This window comes from Ochlerotatus camptorhynchus, unplaced genomic scaffold (genome assembly GCF_037179485.1).
Source record: "Ochlerotatus camptorhynchus isolate MF236.1 unplaced genomic scaffold, CSIRO-AGI_Acam_v1.1 ptg000207l, whole genome shotgun sequence".
In the NCBI taxonomy this organism is placed as follows: domain Eukaryota; kingdom Metazoa; phylum Arthropoda; class Insecta; order Diptera; family Culicidae; genus Ochlerotatus; species Ochlerotatus camptorhynchus.
Genome location: NW_027040697.1, coordinates 446,545 through 473,179, shown reverse-complemented (window position 1 = coordinate 473,179; position 26,635 = coordinate 446,545). Strand labels below are relative to the sequence as shown.

General features: G+C 41.1%; 1 protein-coding gene across 7 annotated transcripts in view; it reads left to right on the top strand.

Moving 5' to 3' along the window:
• LOC135703040 (furin-like protease 2) overlaps nt 1-26,635 on the top strand; it is a 1,186,720-nt gene that overhangs the window by 1,121,663 nt on the left and 38,422 nt on the right. For all 7 annotated transcript variants that reach the window (XM_065224146.1, XM_065224145.1, XM_065224144.1 and 4 more), the window contains 2 exons: nt 8,181-8,337; nt 21,877-22,151. In XM_065224146.1, the coding sequence (XP_065080218.1) occupies nt 8,181-8,337; nt 21,877-22,151 (432 nt within the window). The remainder of the gene's footprint in view (nt 1-8,180; nt 8,338-21,876; nt 22,152-26,635) is intronic.

Genomic DNA, 26,635 nt, shown 5'->3' with positions numbered 1-26,635 from the left:
GTCATGAAACAACCCGTTCTCTTGTTTTTCCCAACTTTTCAAGAACAAAATTCAGTATTAAGAAAATTTGGGTAATGAGCTAACATTTCCATTGAAAAAACTCATTTCCTCTTATTTGGACGCCATTTTGATGACTGAAGAGCAAGTGTCATAATCAAAATAAAGCCGTCATTATACACGCACACACCTACAAAATGAGGGGTGTTCAGGTTTTTAAATTCTAAAAGAAATGCGTCAAATTTTGATCCTAACACCCTTTATTTTACGTTGAATTTTGTGTATTTTCCAATCCTTTCGGCCATACATTCGTAATACAAAAGAATGTCAAGCTGAGGTTGTTGCACCATAGATAATCAAGGAATACGTAAACCGCCAACACTGCTCTAAACCATTCATACCAACTTCTGAAATGTCATAAATAATCGGCAGGAACAAGTTTATGAACCACTTCATTCGAGCAGCTTAAAATGATGTTTGCTATCACTCGCACTTGGAAGTGAAACAATATGTTGAGATTTATTCTTCTACACGCTCGTACAATGTTCCTCAAAAGTGAGTAAAAATCTACTCTCTTTCGGTAATAGTGGAACTATGCTATCTGAGTATCTTTTACTCAGTTTCTGTTTACGCAAAATAAGCTCAACTGAGTAAATGCTGTCGCGATGCTGTCGTGTATTCGGAAGCTGTTAGAAAAAATGATTCTTCTTCGTCTGGACAAGTGGGTCGAGGCGAATGGCTTACTCTCAGTTGCAGTCCATTCATTTTGACTAAAAAAATGTTTTAAGAAATTATGGAATAATAAGATATTATGAAAATATTTTGATTATGTAAACAACAAGAAAAGATTGTTAAGTTTGTGTTTGACACATAATACCTGCCAATTTTGCTACATGAAAACGCAATAAGCGATTTTGTAATTTATCTCACCCACTCTTCGCTCTTCACTCTTCGCGAAGAGGCGATCAGAAAAGCGCTCATTGTGACTCTGTCAAAGCTAAATTTGCAGGTTTGATGGGTGAAACACAAACTTTACAATCTTTTCTTATTACTTACATATACAAAATATCATCATAATATCTTATTATTCCATAATTTCATAAAACATTGTTTTAGTCAAAATGAATGGAAGGCACCCTGGTTAAAATTATATAGTTGCTATAGTAGGTTTTCAAAATGGCGTCAGACATCGATTTCCTTTTTTTTTCCAAAAATACTTATTTTGTGGGGTAGTTTACAGCATTTCCCTATTTTTCTGTATCCGAAAGCCGCCATCTTGGACTTGAAAATGACATCAGACATGGATTTCCGTTCCCTACATGTTAGTCTGATTTCAAAAATACTCATATTGTGGTGTATTTGACAATATTTTTCAAAAAACTTTGTTTACCGAGTAAATCCATGTATATGTTTTTTCTCCTTGATTTGTTTTCCGTCAATCTTGTTTTCTGTGCTGAGCACCAATGCTACCGATGCCAGGGTGGCACCTCCCACACCTGGACCCTACCTATCGACCAATCAACTCATGAACCCGGGACCAACGGCTTTACTTCCCTTCTGAAGGAAGGCGTGATCAGAGATGTTATGCCTCAGAACATCCCAGCGGCGCCGACTGGGATTGAACCCAGGCCTGCTGGGGTGAGAGGTAATCACGCTTACCACTACACCACCGGTGCCACTTAAATCCATAAATACGAAGTACATGCCAAATGACGAGTTTTTTACGTACTGATATGCTGTACGAACCCCCAATTTAGTTCTTAACTGGAGGTTCTAGTCAATTAAAATTTGCCATTAGTAAGTTATTTCGTTCTACTCGGTAGCCTAGCACACCGACATAATGCATAATTTTTCTCTTGATAATAACGCTGCTGATAAGGTTTTGATGGATCTGATGGAGCAACAATCATTTCGATGCCAACATTTCATAAGGGTGATACTGCTTTAGTGAACAATGACTTTAACCGCCGACTTCTCACAAATAAAAGCTCACTCCTGCAAACTAACCATACCAGTTGATAGAGGAAACACTTTAAGAGCAAACAGTTGCCTTGGCTACTTGATGGTATGTTCTGGATGCCTCTGGAGCATCGTCCAAAATTTCAATAGAACCCAAACAGGGTAAATTTTGCTCCAACAGAAACACCCTTAAATCAATAAGTGTCCCTGAGACTTCCATGCAAACGCTCTGGAATGTCGGCAGGAGAATGCGTAACGCGGCATCGTCGGTCAACGAGGAGTACGCTAACAAGTAGATTTTCGACTTCGTGCGTAAGGTTTGTCCCGATTCGGTTCCGGTTCGATGCAACACGCGCGATCCGCCGATAGAAAAGGTTGACATAGACTCCCCGTTTTCGATGGTAGAATTCTCAATTGCTCTTCTTTCATGCAATAGCTCGGCTCCGGGAATGGATCGAATTAAGTTCAACCTGCTCAAGAACCTCCCAGACGTAACAAAGAGGCGATTGTTGAACTTGTTCAATCGATTCCTGGAGCTCAACTTTGTTCCGGATGATTGGAGACAAGTGAGAGTTATCGCCATCATAATTCGTACCGTCCCATCGCGATGCTGTCGTGTATTCGGAAGCTGTTAGAAAAAATGATTCTTCTTCGTCTGGACAAGTGGGTCGAGGCGAATGGCTTACTCTCAGATACGCAATTTGGATTCCGTAGGGGCAAAGAGACGAACGACTTCCATTTAGCCTATGCCGAAAAAACAGCAGATGGGTTCAGTTTTCTTGGACATTAAAGGGGCGTTTGATTATGTTTGCATCGACATCCTTTCGGACAAACTCCATGCGAGTGTGCTTTCTCCGATTATCAACAATTTCCGGTTTAATTGTTGTCCGAGAAACGAATGAGCTTCTCTCATGGCAACTCGGAAATTGCACGAATCAGCTACATGGGTCTTCCACAAGGCTTATGTTTAAGTCCCCTCCTGTACAATTTCTATGTCAAAGACATTGATGATTGTCAGGCCGAAAATTGCACGTTAAGGCAACTTGCAGATGACGGCGTGGTTTACGTGGTTGGACCAACAGCACCGGACCTGCAGGGACCGTTTGATGATACCTTGGATAATGTGTCTACTTAGTCAATGAATCTGGGTATCGGAGAAAACAGAGAAGGTTGTTTTTTCTTGGAAGCTTTATCCAGCACAGTTTCAGCTTCAACTTATGGGTAGAACAATCACTCACAGCATGTCGTTTAAGTATTTAGGTGTCTGGTTCGATTCCAAGTGCACTTGGGGAAAACACATAGCGTATCTGAGGCAGAGATGCCAACAGCGAATCAATTTCCTTCGTTCCATTACCGGCACGTCATGGGGAGCCCATCCGGAAGATCTGATAAGACTCTACAAGACCACCATTCTCTCGATTTTGGAGTACGGTAGCTTTTGCTTTCAATCGGCGGCGAAGACGCACATATTGTAGCTCCAAAGGATTCAATATCGTTGCATTCGAATCGCGCTAGGTTGTATGCAATCGACGCATACCATAAGTCTTGAAGTTCTTGCAAGCGTCCTCCCCTTAACAAATCGTTTTGCGGATTTATCGTTCCGGTCCCTCATCCACTGTGAAGTCATGAACCCGCTGGTGATCGAAAACTTTGAGAAACTGCTAGAGCGGAATCCTCAAACACGATTCATGAGCTTGTACTACGAGTACATGACTCTGGACATCGGCCCCTCCTCGATCAACCCCAATCACGCAGTCTCCCATCATTTCAGTTGTTCTTCCGCGAGATTCGATCTCACAATGAGGCAGGAGGTTCAAGAAAATCCAGAGGCTCACCGTTCCCTGATTGTCCCAACTATTTTTGTGAACAAATACCGCCACGTCCCCACCGAGAAGAGATTTTTCACAGATGGGTCGGTGATAAATGCGTCCACTGGTTTTGGAGTATTACACGATCTTCATAGCGCCTCATACAAGCTTCAAAAGCCGTGTTAGGTATACGTTGCTGAACTAGCAGCTATATCGTACACGTTAGAGCGTATTGCCTCACTTCCACCTGACCATTATTTCATTTTTACGGATAGCTCCCTGGAGGCTATGCATTCAATGCGGCCGATGAAGCACTCGGCGTATTTCCTGCAGGAAATACGATCGTCATTGAGTGCTTTATCAAACAGCTTGCATATCATCACCTTGGTATGGGTCCCTTCTCATTGCTCTATCCCGGGCAATGAGAAAGCGGACCACGAATGTTTCACGATTTCTCGTCAGCAAGTCCTCGCCAACTGGCAACAAAAGTGGAATGATGGTGATCTGGGAAGATGGCTACATTCCATTGTCCCACAGGTGTCGATCCAACCCTGGTTCAAAGGGTTGGATATGAGTCGTGATTTTATTCGTGTAATGTCCAGGCTCATGTCCAATCACTGTTCATTAAACGCCCACCTCTTCCGTATTACGCTTGCCCACAGCAACTTGTGTACCTGTGGAAACGGTTATCACGACATCGAGCATGTTGTTTGGTCCTGCTCCTTGCATCATAAGGCGCGATCCGTTCTGTGTGATTCCCTTAGGGTCCGAGGAAAACAAGCCTTTAAGCCAATAAGAGACGTCTTGGCTTGCCTTGAAGCTTATTTACGACTTTCTTAAAGCTGTTGATGTATGTGTTTAAAGTTTTGTGTTTTAGTCATCCTTTACGTTTAAGTTTTTTTTTTTTTTTTGTTTATTAATTTATTTGATAAGGCTCAACCGAATTAACTTTACAGAGCCGAGGATTCTTGGTCACTATACAATACATCTTAAAACTATAGTCAAAAGGTACAACACAATAAACACTTTATCTTCCGCTATCCAAAAAGCCTCCTCCATCAGAACTGGAGCCGCTTCCAGTGGTTTCATTGTATGGCAAATTGTTGTACGCCAACGAGGGTCAGAGCGCGTCCATTGCAGCAATGGACGCAAAACGTGGTTAGCACTCACACACTCATCACGAAACGGTTGCTTTCCAAAGTCGACGACGCATCGACCGAAAGAACTGCTGATGAAGAACAATGAGGAGCACGCGTAGCACACATCGAGAGTGGCCTGCTTTTGTCGACAGCCGAGTGAACACTGGCGTTTAAGTTTTAAATTAGTTCAAAATGCTTTCCCTTGTCCTCCCTTCAAATTATCAATAAATGTAATCCCTAATCTCGAGTAAGCTGCGAGTATACGGCCCCCGTTCTACTCACATTAGTTGTAAGAAAGGATATTCACTCTGTAAAAACCTCCAGTATGTAAACACAATCATGTAAAAAATATTCGGCTTCGCAAAGCTAGCGATGGATTATAAAAAAAAAATAACTGTCCCATACAAAACATACAGATGTGCCAATAGGCCTTTTTAATAGGAACTAAACGATCTCTGGTAGTGAATAGAAGATCATCAAAAAGAGTGTTGTGAGCAGAAATTTTTGCTGGATGACATACCCAAGTAATAATTCTGGTTTTATGAGGGTTCTGTAGACCATAATTTAGACTTGTAGAATGCCATGAAACCTCTATAAAACTTGAAATGTTACTTAGGATAGGACACTTTTTTACTATTCCTGATAAATTGATTCATCTGAGATGCTCTGATACTTGATCTACAGTTGAAAAAATAAAGTTTGTATCAATTGTGCAAGGAAATTGTTGTCAAGGAAATGGAAAATGAGAATTTGGCGTCAGTGATTATGATTTTCTGGAATTCTTGTGTGTGAACAGTTGGGGTACAAATCTGTTCAGATCTGTGGAAAAACGTAAAATTAGACAATTACCGATGGAAATTGGCAAGATATTCAATGAAAAATGCTTTAATTTGCGTTGTGAAAAATCCTTATTCTGATGTAAACAAACGGTTTAGTGGACGTTTCCTCTCGAACTCGCCTGGTTCCCTCTACATTGGTGGTGCATTGACGATCTTTTTTTTCCTTTATTTAAAGTCGGTCTCTGTTCCGCAATCTAATGCCAATCACCGACGAACATCGATTGCTATCCATTGACGGCAATCGAATGTGCAGGATGGCAGCTTCCACATCTGCGTAGAATATCGCACCTATTCAACACACATGGGCCGGAACCAACGGCTTTGCTTCCCGAGATGTTTATGCCTCAGGAAAATTCCACTGACCTTGGCTGGAATTGTATCCAGACCCATTGGGGTGAGAAAGAAGTCACGCTTATCACTACATCACCGGTGCTGGCCTATATTTAAGATGAAATGTGGATTCACCAATGAATAAGTAAAATTCCACCAGTAAAATTAAAAACATTCTCCATAAATCAAGAGAAATAATCAATAAAATAACATTAACTGATCCTTAAAAAAAAGCTTTCAAAATTGGGAAAATATAAAATGTTCCATAAAGTTCATCACATTTCTATGGGATATTTCATCTTTTTTGTTGACTCATTTAAAATGTTGTATTTCATAGTTTTAGGCATCATTTCCTCTTTTGACGTAAACTACGTCTTACGGGAAGGAACAGAGAGTGAATCGAAAATATAAAATTGCGACCATCACGAAAATGTGTTAGGTTTTGAACGCTTATAACTTTGTTATTGGTAGATGAAATTGACATCCAAATATATCAATCGCTAGGAAATAATTTTAGAAATCTGCTGAAATAATTGCTTTTCTAATTTTCTATTAAAATATTTTTCGAAAAATTTACAAATAAAATGTGGCAATTTTATCACTGTTTGCTTGAAAAAAAAACAAAGTTTTTTCTAACCCAGCAATTACTTACTTGTGTTCTTCATAGCATTCCACAATTTCACGTAATCGAAAACACTACATTAATATAAACTGGAGGTCAAATCTCTTGGTGAACAAAATAAAACACCATAAAAATCATTTTGACTCCACTTCTTTGCTAGCGAACGTAATAGAATCATTGAACAAGCGTTGCCAGATGTATTACCTCTAGCAGTGAATATAATTTTATTAAGGCATGCAAATACGATGTTTAAACCAATAGCTTAGATGAGTTGATGTTTTTAATGATTAATGAGGATTTTCAATTAAAAAAACTGAATAAATAAAAATTAAAGGTCCTTTTTTAGAACTTAAACGTTCCCATTACAAAGGTATAAAAAGATTTAATTAAACACAAACAGGGTACCTTGTTGTTGGCTTTCCCGCTCAGCGTGGTTTGGCAGTGTGAATGTATTGTCTACGACATTATTATACACGTGCATGTGTGACGTCACATTAGCTGTTGTATTGAAAAGTCAAAGAATAAAAAAGATGGTAGATTTTGTTCACCATACCAGTTGATGTTTATGATGCATTGACTGTTTTGGCACGGCGACGCACGCCACCAACGAATTTTACCAATACTTTTAGAAAGTGATGATTTAGGAATACAAGAAGAAGAAGCAAAAGCAAATCGAGTGATGGTTAGTTGCCGAAAAAAGATTTTTGTAATAATCTCTATGATGGGAAATTATTCCAAAGGAAATGCATGAGAATATTCTTAAAAAATCCCGCAAAGGGTTTGAGTAAATTTGGAAATGCATGCGTTCGACGCATAACTATCAACATATTTAACAGGTGGAAAACCAGTATACGAGCTTTTATCTCTTATTTTGAAGTCGAATAACTGAATTCCTCTAATGTTCAATTAATGTTTTATTAAACACATACGTATTCAAAACTAAACTTTTGATTTGAGAAAAGTCACAGTATTCTATAGATAGGAGAGAAAGGGGCATCATGAGCATACGGAGTGAAATTTTTCCTCAGTAAACAGATACCATATCCTACATTATTTTGCATTATACATCCAGATTTGTGCCAGAAATACCCAGAGTTATACAAAGTGGGCAGAAAAACCGCTCATGTGACTAATCAAATTGCATTGGAATTCGTTTACTAATCCATTGGTGGTAATATTCAATATTTCGATCCACATTAAGCAAAATTTTGACATGTTCCCGATGTCCCTGCAGGGAAGAATTAGTTCTTTCTATCACATTTGAAATTGGATCTCTTGCAAACAATTTGACAGTGAACATATTTATTTTGAATATTAAAATCCTCTTCAACACGTAGCACCATATTTATCAAAACAACATAACCTTTGAGAAAGATTGGCGATTTAGAATTGCTGCAGTGAAATTATCACTAGTTCACAGAACATTGTAGCTCAGTAAAATCGGAAGACCCGTCTTTGATGATCATTTTCCTTTTCTTCTTTCCAGATTACGATAATCGAACGTGTGTGCCATGCGAAGCCAACTGTGCATCCTGTCAGGACCGACCAGACTACTGTACCAGCTGTGATCACCATTTAGTTATGCATGAACACAAGTGCTACTCAGCCTGCCCAAAGAATACCTACGAAACGGAAGACTACAAGTAAGTAACTACCAATGATAACTAACATCCAATCAAAAAATGTTAGTGGCCCTAATATCGGTCTAGTAAATTTCTAAGGATAGCATTTTTGATCATGTTCACAAGCAACCCAAAATATCAATTTGTATTGTGCAGATGACGCAATGTTCTAAGAGAAACTGAAGAACAGGAGGTTTTTATCGATGGGTACAATCTTTAGATCGATAGGCCAACATTAGAGCTATTGAACCTGGACGCTGAATGCTACACACTTAGTTTTTTCTACCGAGCTCGGCTGTGCAAATCTCGGCAAAATAAGTTTCACTGAGATCTCAGCAAAAGTGACATTTGATTGCTGAGTGTCGGATAATGCTTAGCTGAATTTCAGCAAACAAATGTCACTTTTGCTGAGATCTCAGTGAAACTTTTTTTTCCGAGATTTGCACAGCCGAGCTCGGTAGAAAAATCTAAGTGTGTACAACAATAGTTTATTTAACCTCCAATGAACCAAACCTTTCAAGCCACTCTTTGTTGAAAGATTTAGTTCAAAGAATCAAAGCTACCGGAACTTAATTCTCATGATTTACTCGGTATCTGAAACTAATGCTCGTTCCAGTCATGCATGAACCTGGCAAACATTTAGCCTTCACTCTTGCCAGTTACACTAGCCGGCAACGAGAGGTTCTTTTACACTCATGAATACTACAATAGCTTCTCCGGGCAGAATATTTAGTACTTAATCTATACTCACACCGACCGGCCGACCGGCAAGCATCATTGAGAAAGTTCTCGTCTTAATACCTCAAAAGCCAGGAAAACACTCGTTCTTTTCTCATCCTTCCATCATGGTCAAGAGGTATTCATACAGCTTATGCCACTCCTCTTGTGTAATAGCAACTTCTTCCGACGTACAATGGGAGGCTGGAGTTTTTTATTTTCCCTAACCCCGCATCTATTGCAGCCACTCGCTCATTCAACATTCATCGAGTAACAGGTAAACGAAGAGTATTTAACCCAAGATGTACAAACATGCACACTCCCGATATTCAACCTAACTTACTTATCAATTATTCTTGCATTACTAGTATGAGTACGTAGCTGGTGAGATAGCTGTAAGTTCACCCATCATCAAAGCAATAGCGGTTGGAATCGTTAAATAAATGGCTGCATTCCTGGTCAAATAGAACTTTGCATCTGTCTTGAACCAGATGTTCGTTGAACACTTCCACTTCCCTCAAAGATGATTGATCCAAGTAGAAATGTCATGTTTCAAAATGGCACTCCTTCTCTGTGTAACCGAACACATACATACCTATACAAAATCCTAGATCAACAATTGCCTTGAAAAGTCATCTCGTTGTGTTTCAATTTTCACATCCAATTTAATGAAACGATTCCCTGGCTCCCGCCACCGCCAGTAGGTTCCCAATGTGCAGAACGACTGAGGAAAAGAATGCAACGGAGTGGTCCAATAATCGAATTCCATCATGTCATTTGGATATGTACAAGAAAGTGAATGGACGCCCAGAAGGGACAGACCGGCACTTCTATTTGGGTTATGTTTGAGGGTATAAAAAAAGAACGGAAATTGAGTAGTCGCTTAAACCTCCTAGGACACAGCTCACTAGAGGGGGGAAGGGGAGGTTAATTTTTTTCTTCTTAATATTGAATTCCAATATCTGACCGTCCATGTAACACAGTGGCTTGGGCTGAACAGTATAAAGTTTTCGTAATCGTATTAAACTCTGAGAATTTTTTAGATTTCAGAATTATCTTCCAATACAAATTCAAGCATCTCTCTTAGTCGCAGACATTTGTCAAGGCGTGTCATGTGGGCGTCACATTTTGCTCGAAATTCTGTAATGTTCAATCCCAGGCGGTGCCGCCAGGATTTTCTGAGTCATAAAATCTCTGATCAAGTATGTAAGGCCGTTGTTCCCCTGTCCAGGAGTTGATGGGTCGATAGGTGGGGTCCAGGTGTGGAAGCTGCCTCCCTGGCTTTGGTTGCATTGGTACTCAGTACGAAAATCAAGATCGAGGGATAAAAAATCAAGTAAATAAAAATATGACCGAAATTCTGTATTTATTGACGATAAAACAATGACAATCCTTAAGGTGTCCGTTTTAACTCGAATTCTCCGACAGTTGTTATAATCTATGAACTCGAAACCAACTTTTACCTATAAATCTTCGAAATCATCAGCAATTGTTGTAATTTTATTGGCGGAAAGTCTGGCTCTCCGAATAACTTTCTGACCCTCCATATAACTTTCAAACATTGAGTTTTGTTTTGGCACGGGCTTCAAAAACCTCAAAACGAACGTTCTCCCACCTTACCCTGTACATGAAAGTTGTTGTTAAATTATGCTTTTGAACTCTATGATGTTTTTTTTTATTATTAAGGATCAATTGTCTAAAAAAGACTCTACGGAGCCGAGTAACAGCTAATAATTTAGTTTGGTTTTGCTTCTGCTTTCTGCCGTGCCCGCCATTTCCCTTAATTCTTCTATTTGTATCTCCCTTACCAGTTCCATCCACTTGGCCTGCTCTTTGTACGCTTTCTGCTGCTTCTCCGCATGGTCTACAATTTAAAATTAAAAGAAATAATACGCGTTATTCCGTTGCTTGAAAACAGGCGGTTTTAGTTTCTGAGCATCATTTGCTTCCGTTTCGCTGTTCTGTTTTTGTCCTTCCATTTCTTGCTACTTTCGGGCCTACAAGAATTCATCCGATGCCCCTTCAACTTGCATAAAATAACAGTAAATTTTGTTACCCTCACAAAATATGCTTCTCTTCCGAACTAGGAAATTAAGCGATGATGAAATCTTCTTTTTCACATCCATATACATACAACGTACACCAGTGGGTATGTCAAGGCCCAGCTTCGCAGAGATTTTCTTCCGGACGACACGCTGAACTTTTCCGAATTTCCCGCACACCAACGCCTACTGCTTAAAGCGCAGACTGTTCTGACTTAAACTTGATTAATAGGGCTTTCTCCTCCGATATCCGATAGCTTGCTTCCTTCTCGGCAGCATTCGCGTGCAGCTTCTTGACGAAATAATAAATTTCGCCCAAGGATGGTCACTTCCAAACGGTGTTCTTGACCCATCAAATTCAATTTTCTTCACTGACCACCCGAGCTGCAGGCAATGATCAATGCACTCGGGATAATAGTCTTACTTACGTTACCAATCAGTGTATGGCCTTGTTGTCCTCTGCTGTCCGAAGAAGTCGTCTCCATTCTACTCGATCCATGACCACAGTTCGCCAGCCTAGTAGTCTGCGAAGGATCCGCAGGTCACCTTCTACTTGGTCGATCCACCTTGCCCGCTGCGCGCCTCTTCTTCTTGTTCCTGTTGGGTCGCTTTCTAGAACCATTTTCACTGGGTCGTCGTGCGGCATTCTTACGACGTGCCCAGCCCACCGTAGTCACCCAATTTTTGCAATGTGGACGATGGATGGTTCTCCCAGCAGCTGGTACAATTCGTGGTTCATTCGCCTCCTCCACGTTCCGTCATCCATCTGCACTCCACCGTAGATGGTACGCAACACCTTCCGTTCGAAAACACCAAAGGTGCGTTGGTCCTCCACGAGCATAGTCCAGGTCTCGTGACCGTAAAGGACCACCGGTCTAATCAGCGTCTTGTAGACAGTCAACTTCGTGCGGCGGCGAATTTTATTCGACCGGAGCGTCCTCCGGAGTCCAAAGTAGGCACGATTCCCTGCCATAATGCGTCTTTGAATTTCTCTGCTGGTATCATTTTCGGTGGTCACCAGTGAGCCCAAATACACGAACTCATCGACCATCTCGATTTCGTCACCGTCAATCTGAACTCGGGGTGGGAGGCTAACATTGTCTTCCCTAGAACCTCTTCCTTTCATGTATTTTGTCTTCGATGCGTTGATGGCAAGTCCAATCCGCCTAGCTTCAGCCTTCGGTCTGATGTACGTTTCCGCCATCATCTCAAAGTTCCGTGCCATAATGTCGATGTCATCGGCGAAGACAAGAATTTGGATGGACTTCCTGAATATCGTGCCACTCGTGTCTATCCCAGCTCTTCTGATCACACCTTCTAACGTGATGTTTAACAGCAGACACGAAAGTCCATCACCTTGCCGTAACCCCCTTCGAGATTCAAAGGGACTCGAGAGTGTCCCCGATACTCGAACAACGCACATCACTCGATCCATCGTCGCCTTGACGAATCGCGTCAGTTTGTCCGGAAATCCGTACTCGTGCATAATCTGCCATAGCTGATCTCGATCGATTGTGTCGTATGTGGATTTGAAATCGATGAACAAATGATGTGTGGGCACGTTGTATTCGCGGCATTTCTGCAGAACCTGCCGAATCGCGAAAATTTGGTCCGTGGTAGCGCGGGCACCCATGAATCCCGCCTGGTATTGCCCCACGAACTCTCTTGCAAATGGTGACAGACGGTGGCATAGAATTTGGGAGAGTACCTTGTAGGCGGCGCTCAGCAGTGTGATCGCGCGGTAGTTGCAGCAATCCAACTTGTCGCCCTTTTTGTAGATTGGGCATACGACACCTTCCATCCACTCCTCCGGTAATTTCTCCTCCTCATAAATCTTGGCAATTACCCAGTGCAGCGCTCTAGCCAGTGCTTCACCACCGTATTTTAATAGCTCACTTGGTAGTTGATCTACACCAGTTGCTTTGTTGTTCTTCAGCCAACCGATCTCCTCCTCAACTTTTTGAAGATCAGGGGCCGGTAGCCTGTCGTCTTCTGCGTGTGCTCCAAGGTCTGTTGCCGTGCCACCTTCGTTTTCTGCTGCATCACCGTTGAGGTGCTCGTCATAGTACTGCTTCCACCTCTCAATCACCTCACACTCATTCGTGAGAAGGTTACCGTCCAAGTTCTTGCACATATCGGCTTGCGGCACGTAGCCTTTGCGCGAATTATTTAGCTTCTCATAGAACTTCCGTGTGTCGTTTACGCGGTACGGATTTTCCATCGTCTCGCGATCTCGGTCTTCCTGCTGACGCTTCTTCCTTCGGAAAACCGAGTTTTGTCTGTTCCGCGCTTGTCTGTATCGCTCCACATTCAATCTCGTGCGGTGTTGCAGCATTCTCGCCCGTGCTGCATTCTTCTCCTCTACTAACAGTTTGCATTCGCCGTCAAACCAGTCATTTCTTCGGTCCGGGATTGCAATACCTAGTGCCGCTGCAGCAGTACTACCTATGGCTGAACGGATGTCCCTCCAGCCATCTTCAAGAGAAGCTGCGTCAAGCTGCTCTTCCGTGGGTAGTGCAACTTCCAGCTGCTGCGCGTAGTCCTGGGCAACTCCGGCGTCCCGTAGTTGCTCAATGTTGGGTCGCGGCATTCGACTTCGACGTATGTTATGCACCGTTGAGAGTTTTGAGCGCATGCATACTGCAACTAAATAGCGGTCCGAATCTATGTTTGCACTGCGGTACGTGCGGATGTTGATAATGTCGGAGAAGAATTTCCCGTCAATTAGAACGTGATCGATTTGGTGTTCTGTGTGCTGGTCAGATGATCTCCAGGTAGGTTTGTGGATATCCTTGCGGGGGAAAAAGGTACTTCGGACTACCATACCACGGGAGGCTGCAAAGTTCACGCATCGTTGGCCGTTGTCGTTCGATACGGCATGCAGGCTGTTTGGCCCTATTTCCGGTCTGTACATTGCCTCCCGTCCTGAGCGTTTATGTTGCCCATGACGATTTTGACGTCCCGTTGCGAACAGCCGTCGTACACCTGCTCCAGCTGCGCATAGAACGCTTCTTTCTCGTCGTCGGGTCTCCCTTCGTGTGGGCAGTGCACGTTGATGATGCTGTAGTTGAAGAAACGACCCTTAATCCTCAACTTGCACATCCTCGTGTTGATCGACTGCCAACCAATCACGCGTTGGCGCATCTCACCCAGCACTACAAAGCCGGTTCCCAGCTAGTTGGTGGTGCCAGGTTCGTCATAGATTAACCTATCCCAGCCCGGGAAGCCGAGCGATTTACAGTTCCATGTTCCGAGTTTCCAATCGTAGTCCTTATTTTGTCGCGTAGGTCTATGCTGATTTTTCCGATCCGTATTTCTTTCTTCGGTATTTTCAACTTAATATTTTTTTAGGGTTGCTTGTTGAGCCTGCCCCAAAGCCCTTGCCCAGGGGACCATCGTGCACAGCTCTGTTTGAAGTCCCACACTTACATGGAGAACAATCACCGTTTTGAGCCGCACCTCAATGGTGAACAAACGCTCGCGTTTGATGAAGCATTTCCTCTATCACCGTACTATGGTTACCGCGCCAGTGTTCGCGTTGCATCTTTTCACTTTGCTATTGCCGGACTGGCAACATTGCCCAGGCTACGCCACCTAGCTGTGTCCATGTTTCAGCTGGTAGTCTTTTGTTATCATACGACTCGGGGAGGCGTGAGGTAGGAACTTGTGAACACCAGGGCTAGGTATCCTGCTCCATCCAAGTTGTCAACTCACCATTTTGTAGCTGTAGCTGTTAACACACGCACGCTTCCCAATAAACATTGTTAGCTGAATACGAGCTTAAATTATGAAATAAATTGCTTATTCAGCTTTATGCCGCCGATACACTTGGATGACAAACTATGAGCATGAGCATTATTTGTGTAATAATTATGAGCACTATTCAACAACTATACAAAAACTATACAAGTGTGACCAGGGATGTGCTCATAATTTATTATACAAATAATCCTCATGTTCATAGATTGTCATACAAGTGTATCCGCGGCAGTAAGGTGATTCGCTATGACATCCTTATTCTCGTAACCACTTCGACGCGTTAAGTGCACAAATATCAGCTTCTACGGCACGTGCAACATTTAAATTATTACTCCACATTTGCTGCACTGCAGTATACATGAAGTAGCAATTGCAAATGAAATTGGGCACTGATTTCCGAGATTAGTGTAATTGATGGGTTAAAGGTCTACCACCGTGTAAAGCTGTTTATTATTTCGCTCGGATATTTTATTTATTTATTTTTATGGAGCAGGGAATTGCCCACTGGAGTAGAGCATTACAATGTAGCCCATCCTCCAGCAGGCATGAAACATCCTTATCTTTTCTTAAATTACAAAAATAAGTTCAATGATATTTTCACATGACACGAGACATCTCCAGTGAGTTTGCACTCGTTTAAGGCGATGAGGTTATGAAAGCTTACAGATAGGCAGTTAGGTAGTATCTAAGGATGATTGTCGGTGCACAGTTCAACAGATGAAGGTGGACAGTTCTTAGTGAACGGAACGTGGACTGCGTTGAATCGGCCAGACGTCGAAGGTATATGATGCCAAGCTAAGGCTGTCGTAGTGAAGCAGGACCGGTGGGAGTGTCGACTCAGCTAGACATTGAATGCTTAGGATACCATGCTGACAGAGAGTTGGTGATCAATCAGACCGAAGGGCAGATGATGACCGCTGAGAGCGTTGGAACAGCTAAACGTCAGGAACGAAGGATGCCAAGCTAACATTGCGGATCTGGAACCATTTGTTGTACAAACAATTAGGGGCGCAGTATCACTGGCGGCTTCAGCCAGACATATACCAGTCTAAGTTACCTGACAGAGACCTGGTGATCAACCAGACCGACGATGAGTGCCTCTTGGAGTGTCGACTCAGTTACATGTCGGGGCGTAGGATGCCATGCTATCAATGGTGCTGACAGAGAGCTGATATTCAAACCGATCGATCGAAGGACAGATGAGGGCCGGTGGGAGCGTTGACTCCACTGACAGAGAACTGGTGTTCAACCAGACCGAATATGATGGCCGCTAGGAGCGTCGAATCAGTCGGGGCTTAATATGCCATGCTATCAATGATGCTGACAGAGAGCTGATGTTTTCAAACCGATCGAATGACAGATGAGGGCCGGTGGGAGCGTCGACTCCACTAGACGTCGAAATCGTAGGATGCCGTGTTTGGCATCATGTTGAGTATGGATAAAAACGATTTTCGTTCCCTCATAAAACATTATTTTTTGAGAGGCAGAAGGGAAGTAAAACCGTTGGTCCCCGGTTCATGAGTTGATGGGTCGATAGATAGGGTCCAGGTGTGGGAGCTGCCTCCCTGGTTTCGGTAGCATTGGTGCTTAGCACGGAAAACAAGATCCACGGAAAACAAATCAAGGAAAAAAAGACACCTGGATCCACTATTACACCCCAAATAACAGAATGACTGCCCGGCAATGGGCTGAAGCCGGCACGAGTGCTCCGAAGCGGCCGAGGGAGGCTCGATGGGTCGGAAAGGCTATGGCGTCGGATTTCTGGGATTGTCATGGCATACTCTTCGTGGACTACCTCGAAAAAAGAAAAACCATCAACAGCGAGTATTACCAACCGGTGGAAACTAACGATTTAAAATTTGCTCACTACTTGACTAGCCTATTGGTCCCAAGCAAATCGATTAACGTGCCCCATTCTAGTTGAAATTCTAATACTACACTATGTTTGTTTTGATTCGCTATGAAAGTTTGACAGATAAAATGAGGGGTTCGTGGATTTTCCTATATTTCGAGGGATGCATCGATTAGCTTAGGACCGAAGATAGTACTAGAGCTGAGCCAAAAGTTGAGCATATTTCTTCGAAACCTGCTGGTCTTAGAGTTACGTTTATGGTATTACTGTGCATTATTGGAGCGATTGAAAGCCAAAATCGCTGCAAAACGGACTCACATGAAGCGAAAAAAAAATTGTTTTAGCAAGACACTGCGCCGGCGCACAAGAGCATCGTAACCACGGCTAAAATCAATGACTTACGGCTCCAATTGCTTCCGCATCCACCGTATTTGCCCGATTTAGCTCATTAAGACTATTATTTCTTTCCAAACCTCAAAACATGGCTCATCAATAATAAAAAAATCAGCCCACGGGAGGAAACCATCGACGCAGCGGAGGAGTATTTTGCAGACCTTCCGGAAAATTACTTTTTTGACGAGATCATAAAATTGAAAAATCGCTGGAATAAGTGTATCGAGCTAAAAGGGACCAATATTGAAAAAATAAGAAATATAACATTGAAAAAAAAAGACTACAAGGGACAGCCCTATGGGGTTGTACGCAATGGTGACGTAGGTCTACGTGGTCTTGTATAATCAATCTTATTCGATAACTGCAGCAGGAGCTTGTATTTTGTGTAGGAATAGGAATTTGAGCGGGGTTCTCTCTGTTTATACTCTTTAGTAGGACGACTTGACAAAGAAGGCCCACAGCGACTCACGAAGAGCTACTGATTCCGATCAATAGTGGTGCGGCTTCTTCCTCCTTCTAAGGATGCTCATGTGGGCTGCAGCTCACTGCTTGCAGGCAGCCTTTCGTTGTGTACTGGAGAACAATGTTCAACACCACGCGCCGATAACACTGCTGCTGCTGATGCCGACGACCGGACACCACCACACACGGTGATTGGAACTGAATTCGATCAGCGATTGAGGCCAGCCTTGGTAGCTAGCTGCTTGCGGGGAGCCTTTCGTTGAGTACTGGAGAACACCACCACTCACTACGCGGTGATTGAATAAACACCGTTTGGTGATACCGTATGGAATTCAAATTTGAAATCTGTGTTAGGGAAATCGCCTGTTGCAGGCAATTGGTGATCATTTTAATTATCAAAGCAACCGTTGCACATTCTTGCAATTTTGCAATAGTGACATTTTTAAAAATGATAAAGTCTTAAGTGGGTAGTTCACTTTGAACGTCCAAAAAGTAAGGCATTTTCGTTAATTTTTTTAAGCAATAAAACACTCAGAAAGGGCAAATATGTTATAACCTATTTATATGTCATCTTTCGAACTACAATTTGTATTTTTTTGAACTCGATTGGCGTCTCCCCGTGGCCGGTGCACCAGGTCGCGCGGGCGTCCTCGCGCGGAAGTCGGAAAACGGCGTGGGAAAATACTCCTTTCCATGTGATCCTGGAACATAAATCGAGCAAAAATCCTGATTAGTAATGAAATTTGGGTTAGAAATACGTATTCCAATTTTTTTTTAAATAATTTTTTCAAAAGTTGTGGCCTTAGGAAAAAAAAAGTCCATTTTTTCACCCTAGAAATACTTACAAAATTGTGGATTAAAAATCCATTTTTGAGAAAATCGAAAATGTGAATTCTGAACAAGAAAACCTATGCGATATCCAAATTGGATGATAACTGGTTAGAGTTATTTCCCACGCCAGTTTGAAAAACCCCGTTTCGAGATAAACGCGTTTAAAAATAAAATCTCTCTCTCAGCGCGCCGGTACATGTTTTAGGAAATCGCTTCGTAAAGCGGTAAGGAATATTCTGGCGGACTTGGAGTCTTTTTTAAAATAAAGTATACATCCCAAGGAACATTTTAAGCCAAAAAAAAAGCATTTTTCTGAAAAATCAAAGTTTACTCCCCTCTTAAGTTAAACAGATGCGTAGAAACATTACTAATCGATTAGTGATAAAATTATTGAAATTTGTCCAGGGGCAGCTGAGCTATTAACGTTCAAAATCTTTCATAAATTGTTACATGTTCCATTTTCGGTTTTCACAAAGTGTACCCTCATATAGAAATTACAGACGTAGTCCTACGTCAAAATCATTCCCAAGGAGGTTACTTTTCACCCCACCTAGTATACCAGTCTAAGTTACCTGATAGAGAAATGGGTTCAACCATGAAGATGATGGTGGCTAGGAGCGTCGAATCAGTTACTTGTCGGAGCGGAGGATGCCATGCTATCAAAGATGTTCATCCCGATCGAATGACAGATGGGAGCATCGACTCCACTAGACGTCGAAGTCGTAGGATGCCTTGGATGCTAAGCTGACAGAGATCTGGTGTTGAACCAGACCAAAGGACAGATGAAGGCAGCTGGGAGCGTTGACTCAGATAGACATCGGAAGCGTAGGATGCCATGCACTGTGCGATGGACAGATGACGACCGCTGAGAGCGTTGGAACAGCTAATCTTCGGAAGCATAAGATGCCATACCATCAATCATTTGGATCTGGAACCATTTGTTGAACAAACCATGTGGCAGTATCACTGGCGGCTTTGGCCAGACTGAGAACTGGTGTTCAACCAGGCCGAAGGGAAGATATGGCCGCTGGCGATTTACGCCAACGTAGATAGTGCGAGATACGAAGCTTTAGATGTCGTTTGATGTTCGCCTTGAACAAATCGATGGATTGCTGTTGTTTGATTACTGTTGGGATCTCGTTGTACAGTTTACCACCATGGTAACCAAACCGTTTTTTTTTTCCGAGTTCTGAATGTGGTCGGACCAATCGAATGCTACCGTTGAATCTACTGGATCTTTCTGAGAGGTTCATTGTGACTGTCATGTTGTGATGTGTGGCTGGATTTGTTACAATGTTATGCATGTGTGTTAATGTCTTGAAGTTCTCGAATTGGTAGAAGCGAATTCTGCAGATCTGTTCCGTTGGGTAAAGGTGCGGTTTTTTTTTAAGATAACTTTTAAGCAATGGTTTTGTAGTACCTGAAGTTCTCGTAGCCTGGACATGCTTGCGATTCCCCATAAACCCACTAAATATTGTAGCCACGAGTGAACCAATGAATAATACAAGTTCATCATCCAGTTCATTGGAACGAATGGCGATATTTTTTGAAACACTCCACACAATACCGACAGTTTGTTCTTTAGGTTTTCAATGTGATGCTCCCAGCTTAGGATACTGTCCAAAGTGAGACCCAGATATTTGAAGTGGTTTGGATAAAGATCGGTCAAAGCTATGTTGAAAGTGGTTTGTTTTGTATTTTATTCAGATTTTTGCCACCGCACTCTCACACAGTGAGCCAACCGGGTCAACCGGACGTTAACAATAAATTGTGGAGAGGCCTATAGCTCCACTCAAAACTTTAATGTAAATAAAGTAAAAGATGCGATTATCAAAAAACCATCAAGCATCAGCTGAATAGGTGGAACTATATCTCCGCCTTTGGAAAATCGCATGAATCTTAGAACGTTATAGTGTGCGTCACTCATTGCTACCCAGTCGCTCAAATGCAATGAAATTTTACAACCTTCTGTTGCGATCATAAATTATTCAACGGGAAGCCAAGCCAAGTCTGATTCCCAAGGCAAAGCATATGTGTTTGTGGGGCAATAAATATACAATGAGACATATTGTACCATTCTTAGCAGAAGAAATCTCACAGAAGTCCTGTTTCTCCGTGAATCCTGCACTTGAAAATAGGTAGAGCTCAGCCTGAGTTTAATCGCACCTATCCGGACGCACGAAAGCAGTCTTCAAGTTCACCACCCCAAAAACTCACTCATATACAAACATGCAGCCGGCAGTTTATGTGGCACAAGTGTGATAAATTGTCATAAAAATATGAAGTGACAGGTAATTTTAGCGCGTTTTCTGCTGGTGGCCCCCTTTTGCTTGCAGCTTGAACCCCCCCCCCTCCTTCCACCCACCACGGTGTGATCTTCAAATGATGCTGCACACTGATGTGTTGTGTACACTGCACACAAATATACACACATATGCGTTCGAAGGGGTGAGGGGGAGGGGGAGAGTGTGAGTTGCTGAGGTGGGACATTTTCCGGGTAAGAGTTTAGCATGAGTTGGCACTTGGTAGCAGCGAATATTTAATTTTATTCCATATTTTACGAATTTTTATAGCAGTTCCGACACTGTTCCACTGCCGGTGGTGCTGATGTCGTTATTTTAATGGAAATGTTTTTTTTTTGCTGTTTCACGACACTTGAGATTTGAGTGGCTCCATCTGGTGGTCCTTTTTATTTCATTCCGTTTTGGTGAGGTTATTTTCTAAAGTGCCTCATGTGTGGTTTTGGGTCGTAAAGTAAAGAGATTCTGAATATTTTCTAGCACAGCTGTTGGTGTGTCCTGACAGGAACCAATTGTTCTAATGGCCAAATCATGATTAACACCTAATGTTCTAGATGATATTTGCAAAAACAAAAAGTATTTCTATTTCAATTATTGCTTTGTACCGGCTAAACCCTGAACTGTTCCTCGAAATCCACGTCTCCTGAGTTAAAGCAAGAAAAATAAGAACATTCACAATCTGCCCGTAACCCGTTCCATACCGGGAGGTTAGAACATGGCAACAACAACAATCATTTTGTGGAGGAGATGAAGCACCTCTTCTAATGCCATCAAACTTTACGACCCCATTTTACCGCTTCAGAACCGTATCTGGGAAAAACAATCAAATCTAGCTTCACTCTTGACTGCAATCTACGCGAGTAGCAATAGGAAAAACGCTTTTCAAAACCGGTAGGAAATAAGAGCCACTGCAGTCATCTATCTTGTTTTAGATTTTATGCTCGTCCCAGGAAAGTAGCAAAATGTATTCGTTTGTATTGTACCGGGAAATAGTAGGTTTGCGACGCAGAAAAAAAAACGACATTTGCTATTTTAATTAGCGGAAAATGCTTTCAGCCCCTCGTCGTCGTCGTGGTGGTCGTCGTCGTCAACGTTGATTCCAGGATCGAATTACAATGTTTCACGGCGACGACGATAACGGTGAACAACACCCATTTTCCCTATTCATTATTTTTTTTTCGTTTTCGTCTGTCTGTACTTTCAGCTGCGCTGACTGTCACACGTCCTGTATGACCTGCAATGGATCGTCCGAGTCGCAGTGCATCCTGTGCCGTGCCGGACGCTTTGCCCACGAGGGACGCTGCCTGAATGTCTGTTCGGATGGGTTCTTCGGGGACAAAAAACGGCACGAGTGCATGCCGTGTCCGATCGGCTGTTCGACCTGCAGCAGCGGAAACATCTGCACGGGCTGCCGCGAGAACTGGACCATGAACAAGAAAGGCAAATGCATCGCCAACGGGAGCAATAACTGTGATGAATGTGAGTATTGATGAGCACTGGCTAGAATGGAGATGCATAATGATGATTTTTTTGGTTTGGGTTTGGGTTAGGATGATGTGAACCTATTTTTATGTTTAGTTTTGATTTGGTCCCATCCTAAGGCATTCCAATATAGGTATAATGAGAGATAAGTTGAACTTGCTAGTGAATAATTCTAGTATTGTTAGTTTTTTTTTCATTTAATACCTTTGAATATAACACAAGCACATATTAGTTTTTTTTGAAGATTATGTAGACTTTGATTTAGACTTGTAGCGTGTTTTAAAACCTCGATAAAACTTGCAATGTTTTTTGAGAGGGGTGGTAAAAACTCCTCTAATGATCAAATCCACGCCAAATAGCGAAAAACTAAACGACTTTCAGATTTTACTTCTCAGAATTCGATTAACATGTGAATAATTTTTTGTTAGAAGCATTGATCCAAGTTTGTGTTAGAAGAAAGTTTAAAAATTTGCGAAAAAAATTAAAGACACCGGTAGGATTCGGTCATTTTGACTCGCGCTTAATTGTTTAAAAAGGAATTTTCGATATTTTTTTCAATTAGGCAAGAAACTCGATAGTCTTTTCAGAAACAATAAGCAATGAAAAAACGCATGTTTTCGTGAAAAAAAAACTGTTAAAACTTCAATAACACAGAAAAGTGCATGTTTAAAATATTTTTTTAACACTTTATTTGTTACCAATTTGAAATTAATTACATTTCATTTTAACCTACACACTTAGAAATAACTAATTTTACTCACTGGTGTGCACAAAGTGTGGCAAGATGGGGGCAATTGCCCCCCTTTTATAAAATAAGATTGTTATTACCACACCCGGTACCCGGTATTGTAACCAGGCAAACTAACCATCTGTCAAGAACCCGTGCATACTCCAGTTTCGGTCAAAAACGAATTTCCTTTATAGGTCCCACGAAATATAATAACTTACCAAGACATCTTCAACAAATAACAAATATAAAATCCTCAAAAACTAAGATTTACTGTTTCTTAAAGGAACGAGTTTCGCAACTATTAATTTGATGCAATTGATGATGATGATGGTCCCACCTCTTACCCACACAAAGGTTTGAGCTGGACGATTTATCTTTAAGATAATTGAATATGACATTTTAACCAGGTTGGCAAACAAAATCGAACTGGTTTCAGTTACAGATATAAATTCCCTCTAGAGTTTACAGTTGCTTCACAGCGATATAAATGTGGAAAAGCTCAGGCGTCCACCTCTTAATTCGCCTTTTTGTCCACCTAAAATATTCATAAGTATTACAAGCAATCAAGAGTTAATGAATAATCAACAAAGCATCCTATTACACTAGTAACCCCGAAATCTGATGCTATCATAATTTTCAGCAATGTCAGGAATGCTCACGAACCACTAACATTTGCCAGAAAACTTACTACTAACTCAAGGTATCTTTCAAATAAGCTTCAAAATTGCATTTTTTTTATCAAATGCGTGCGTGGCTCAAACCTTTGTAGACTACTTTTTTTTTAATTAATCTACTATTAAATCAAATATCAAAAATCCATCATCACCATCGTGGTGAACAAAATAGGTTTTGCAGTGCTACAATAATTATTAAAAAGTCGTTATGACAGCTATCCATATAAAATAATCCGTTAGAGATAACTTCGTCAAGATACATAATTTGTCAATTCATAAAAAAATCACTGGATTACTGTTCAAAAGACAGTTTTAACGTGTGAAATGCAGTGTCTTTAAAATTCTGTAAGTGTTGCTGAACGTTTGATATGTCTAGGCATCGAATTGAAAACATTTATTCCTTAATAATATAATGAATTTTGTGAAGCACAAGTCAAGAAATGTGGTGTTCTTATTTCAACCGCGTTTCTAGTATTATATCTATGAAAGTCACTTCCTCTTTCAATTCGATCACACAAATATCGAGGCAGCAAACCGTTAACTACTTTAAAAATGAACACCATAGTCAAATATACAATTCTTTGCTTCACCGACAACCATTGTAAGGCGTCTTACATCAAAGTTGAGGAAGTGAATCTATTACATCTCAAAATCAAACGCATTATTTTATTCTGCAAGCGCTGTTATCTCGATATTTGTGTTGCATTGGCCAGAAATAAAATGGAAGGGCAAAAGTCAAGATGAGGAGAGATGATTGATTTGTATAGCTGTATTTTACTGGCAATAGTTAAATCGTTTTTCAGTCGACATAGAATTCCATACTTCTTGGAAATTTTCTTGATGACATTGTCAATGTGAGAGTTGAACTTAAGTGTGTCATCAATAATCACGCCAAGATATTTAATCTCCCGAACGCGATCAATAGTTACAACAGAGACGTACTCATTTACTCGATTCCGCGAAATTACCATAAATTTAGTTTAACTTGTATTCAATTTTAACTGCTTATACTTCAACCATCTACTTAGAGAACGCAAATCTTCATTCAAGTGTAAAACGGCATCATCTAAATCCTTAGCTGCAATGAATAACACAGTATCATCTGCAAAAAGATTAATGTCGCAAAATCGTAAAACACGTCGCAAGTCATTAATATACATAATAAATAACAGGGGCCCTAATACACTTCCCTGGGGCACTCCAAGGGTACTCCCCACGGGACTGGAAACAGAATCATTAAAAACAGTCCGTTGAGTTCTGTCAGACAAATAGCTTTCAAACCATTTATATGCAGTACTCGTAATTCCAAAGCGCTTGATTGATCTTAACAATAAGGGCCTAGAAATTGTTTCAAAAGCGCGTTTAAGATCCAAAAAAAACAGCAACAATCGTATCTTTACACTCCAAGTTATTTTTCCACTTCGCTAATACCAAATTCAACGCGGTTTCACAAGAATGACCTTCCCGATATCCCGATTGTTCTGGTATCAACAAACTATTACTATTTAAATACTCCAACAGCTGGCCTTTAACAACAAGTTCTAAAATTTTCTCTAATGTGTGCAACATGTTGATGGGACGAAACTCTTCGGCTTTAATCGTTCCAGCAACTTTTTGAATAGGGACCACTAAGGATTCCTTCCAAATTTGTGGCACATGTCCAGTTTGTGATGATTCATTAATAAGGTCCAGCAAGATGTGGCCAATGACATGAAAGCAATCTTGAATAACTCTAGCATTAACATTATCTACTCCATCCGATTTTCCTAATGAAAAACAAATGACTCTAAGTTCATCTAATGGGAGTGAAAAACTTCAAATCTACAACTACTATTAAATGGCTGTTTTATTTCCTCAGGTTCATCGACCAATTCAATAGATTGATTAATTAATGAAACGCTATCTACGAAATAATCATTAAACTTAGCTGCAATTACTTGTTCTGACTGTTCTAATGTGCCATTAAAAGTTATGGACCGCGGTTTGCAATTAGTAGGTTTTAATAAAGATTTCAAAATTTTCCATAACTCTTTGCTGTTGTTTTGATGCTGATAAATCTTCCTTTGGAAATATTCACAACGAGTTTTCTTTATCGATTGTGAATACTTATTACGCGCGATTGTGTACCTAGTCCAATGATTGTCATTATTAGATCTACAAAACTTTTTGTACCATTTGTCCCTTTTCCGTTTAAGACGCAAAAGATCCAAATTGTACCAAATGTTCGAGTCTTTCAAAGAAACAAACTTTTGCTCAACTAGTTGATTGGTACACGTTTTCAAAGCGTTATTAAGAACAGCTGTAGATTCATATAAGTTACTGGCCGTGAATGGAAAATCCAGGCTTCTCTCAACAAGATTCGAAACAGCTTGCATCGAATATTTCCTCCAGCACTTCAATTTTACAAAATTATCGTTATCGTTAACAAGGTCTAAGACATTAATCACTAAAGTCTCATGATCGGTTATTTTTAAATCAATATCCGTAACTGAACAAATGGAATCAAAATTGGAATAAACGTGGTCAATTAAAGTTCTCCTGTGCCTGGAAATACGCGTATACTCATTTACCGTTTACTTTAAATTAAAAACTCAGCTAAACGCTTCAAATGATTCTAATTATGGTTATCACCCCAATTAATATTAAAATCACCAGCCAATATATTTAATTAACTAGAATCAAGGAATGTCTCAAGCCAGTTCTCTAAAACTTCAACAAAACGCTGGTCACTAGAACTGGGAGAATGATACAAAACAACATAATTACCCATCTTCATGCCACGTACAACTGTAATGCCCAAGAACCAGTTACCATCAATAACTTCGTTGGTACGAAGGTTGAATTGAACTGATTCTTTGACATAGATAGCAACACCGCCAGTGTGTCTAGAATGTGATAAACAAGCAGCAACAATATATCCCGGAATACTATACTGATCAAAAGCTTCAGTTTCTACAATATGAGTTTCAGATAATAAAACTAAAAGAGGACGTTTTTCTTCAACAACCTGACGTAATGCTACGTAGTTTGTTGACAACCCCGCAATATTCAAGTATAAAAAATTGAATTAATTCACA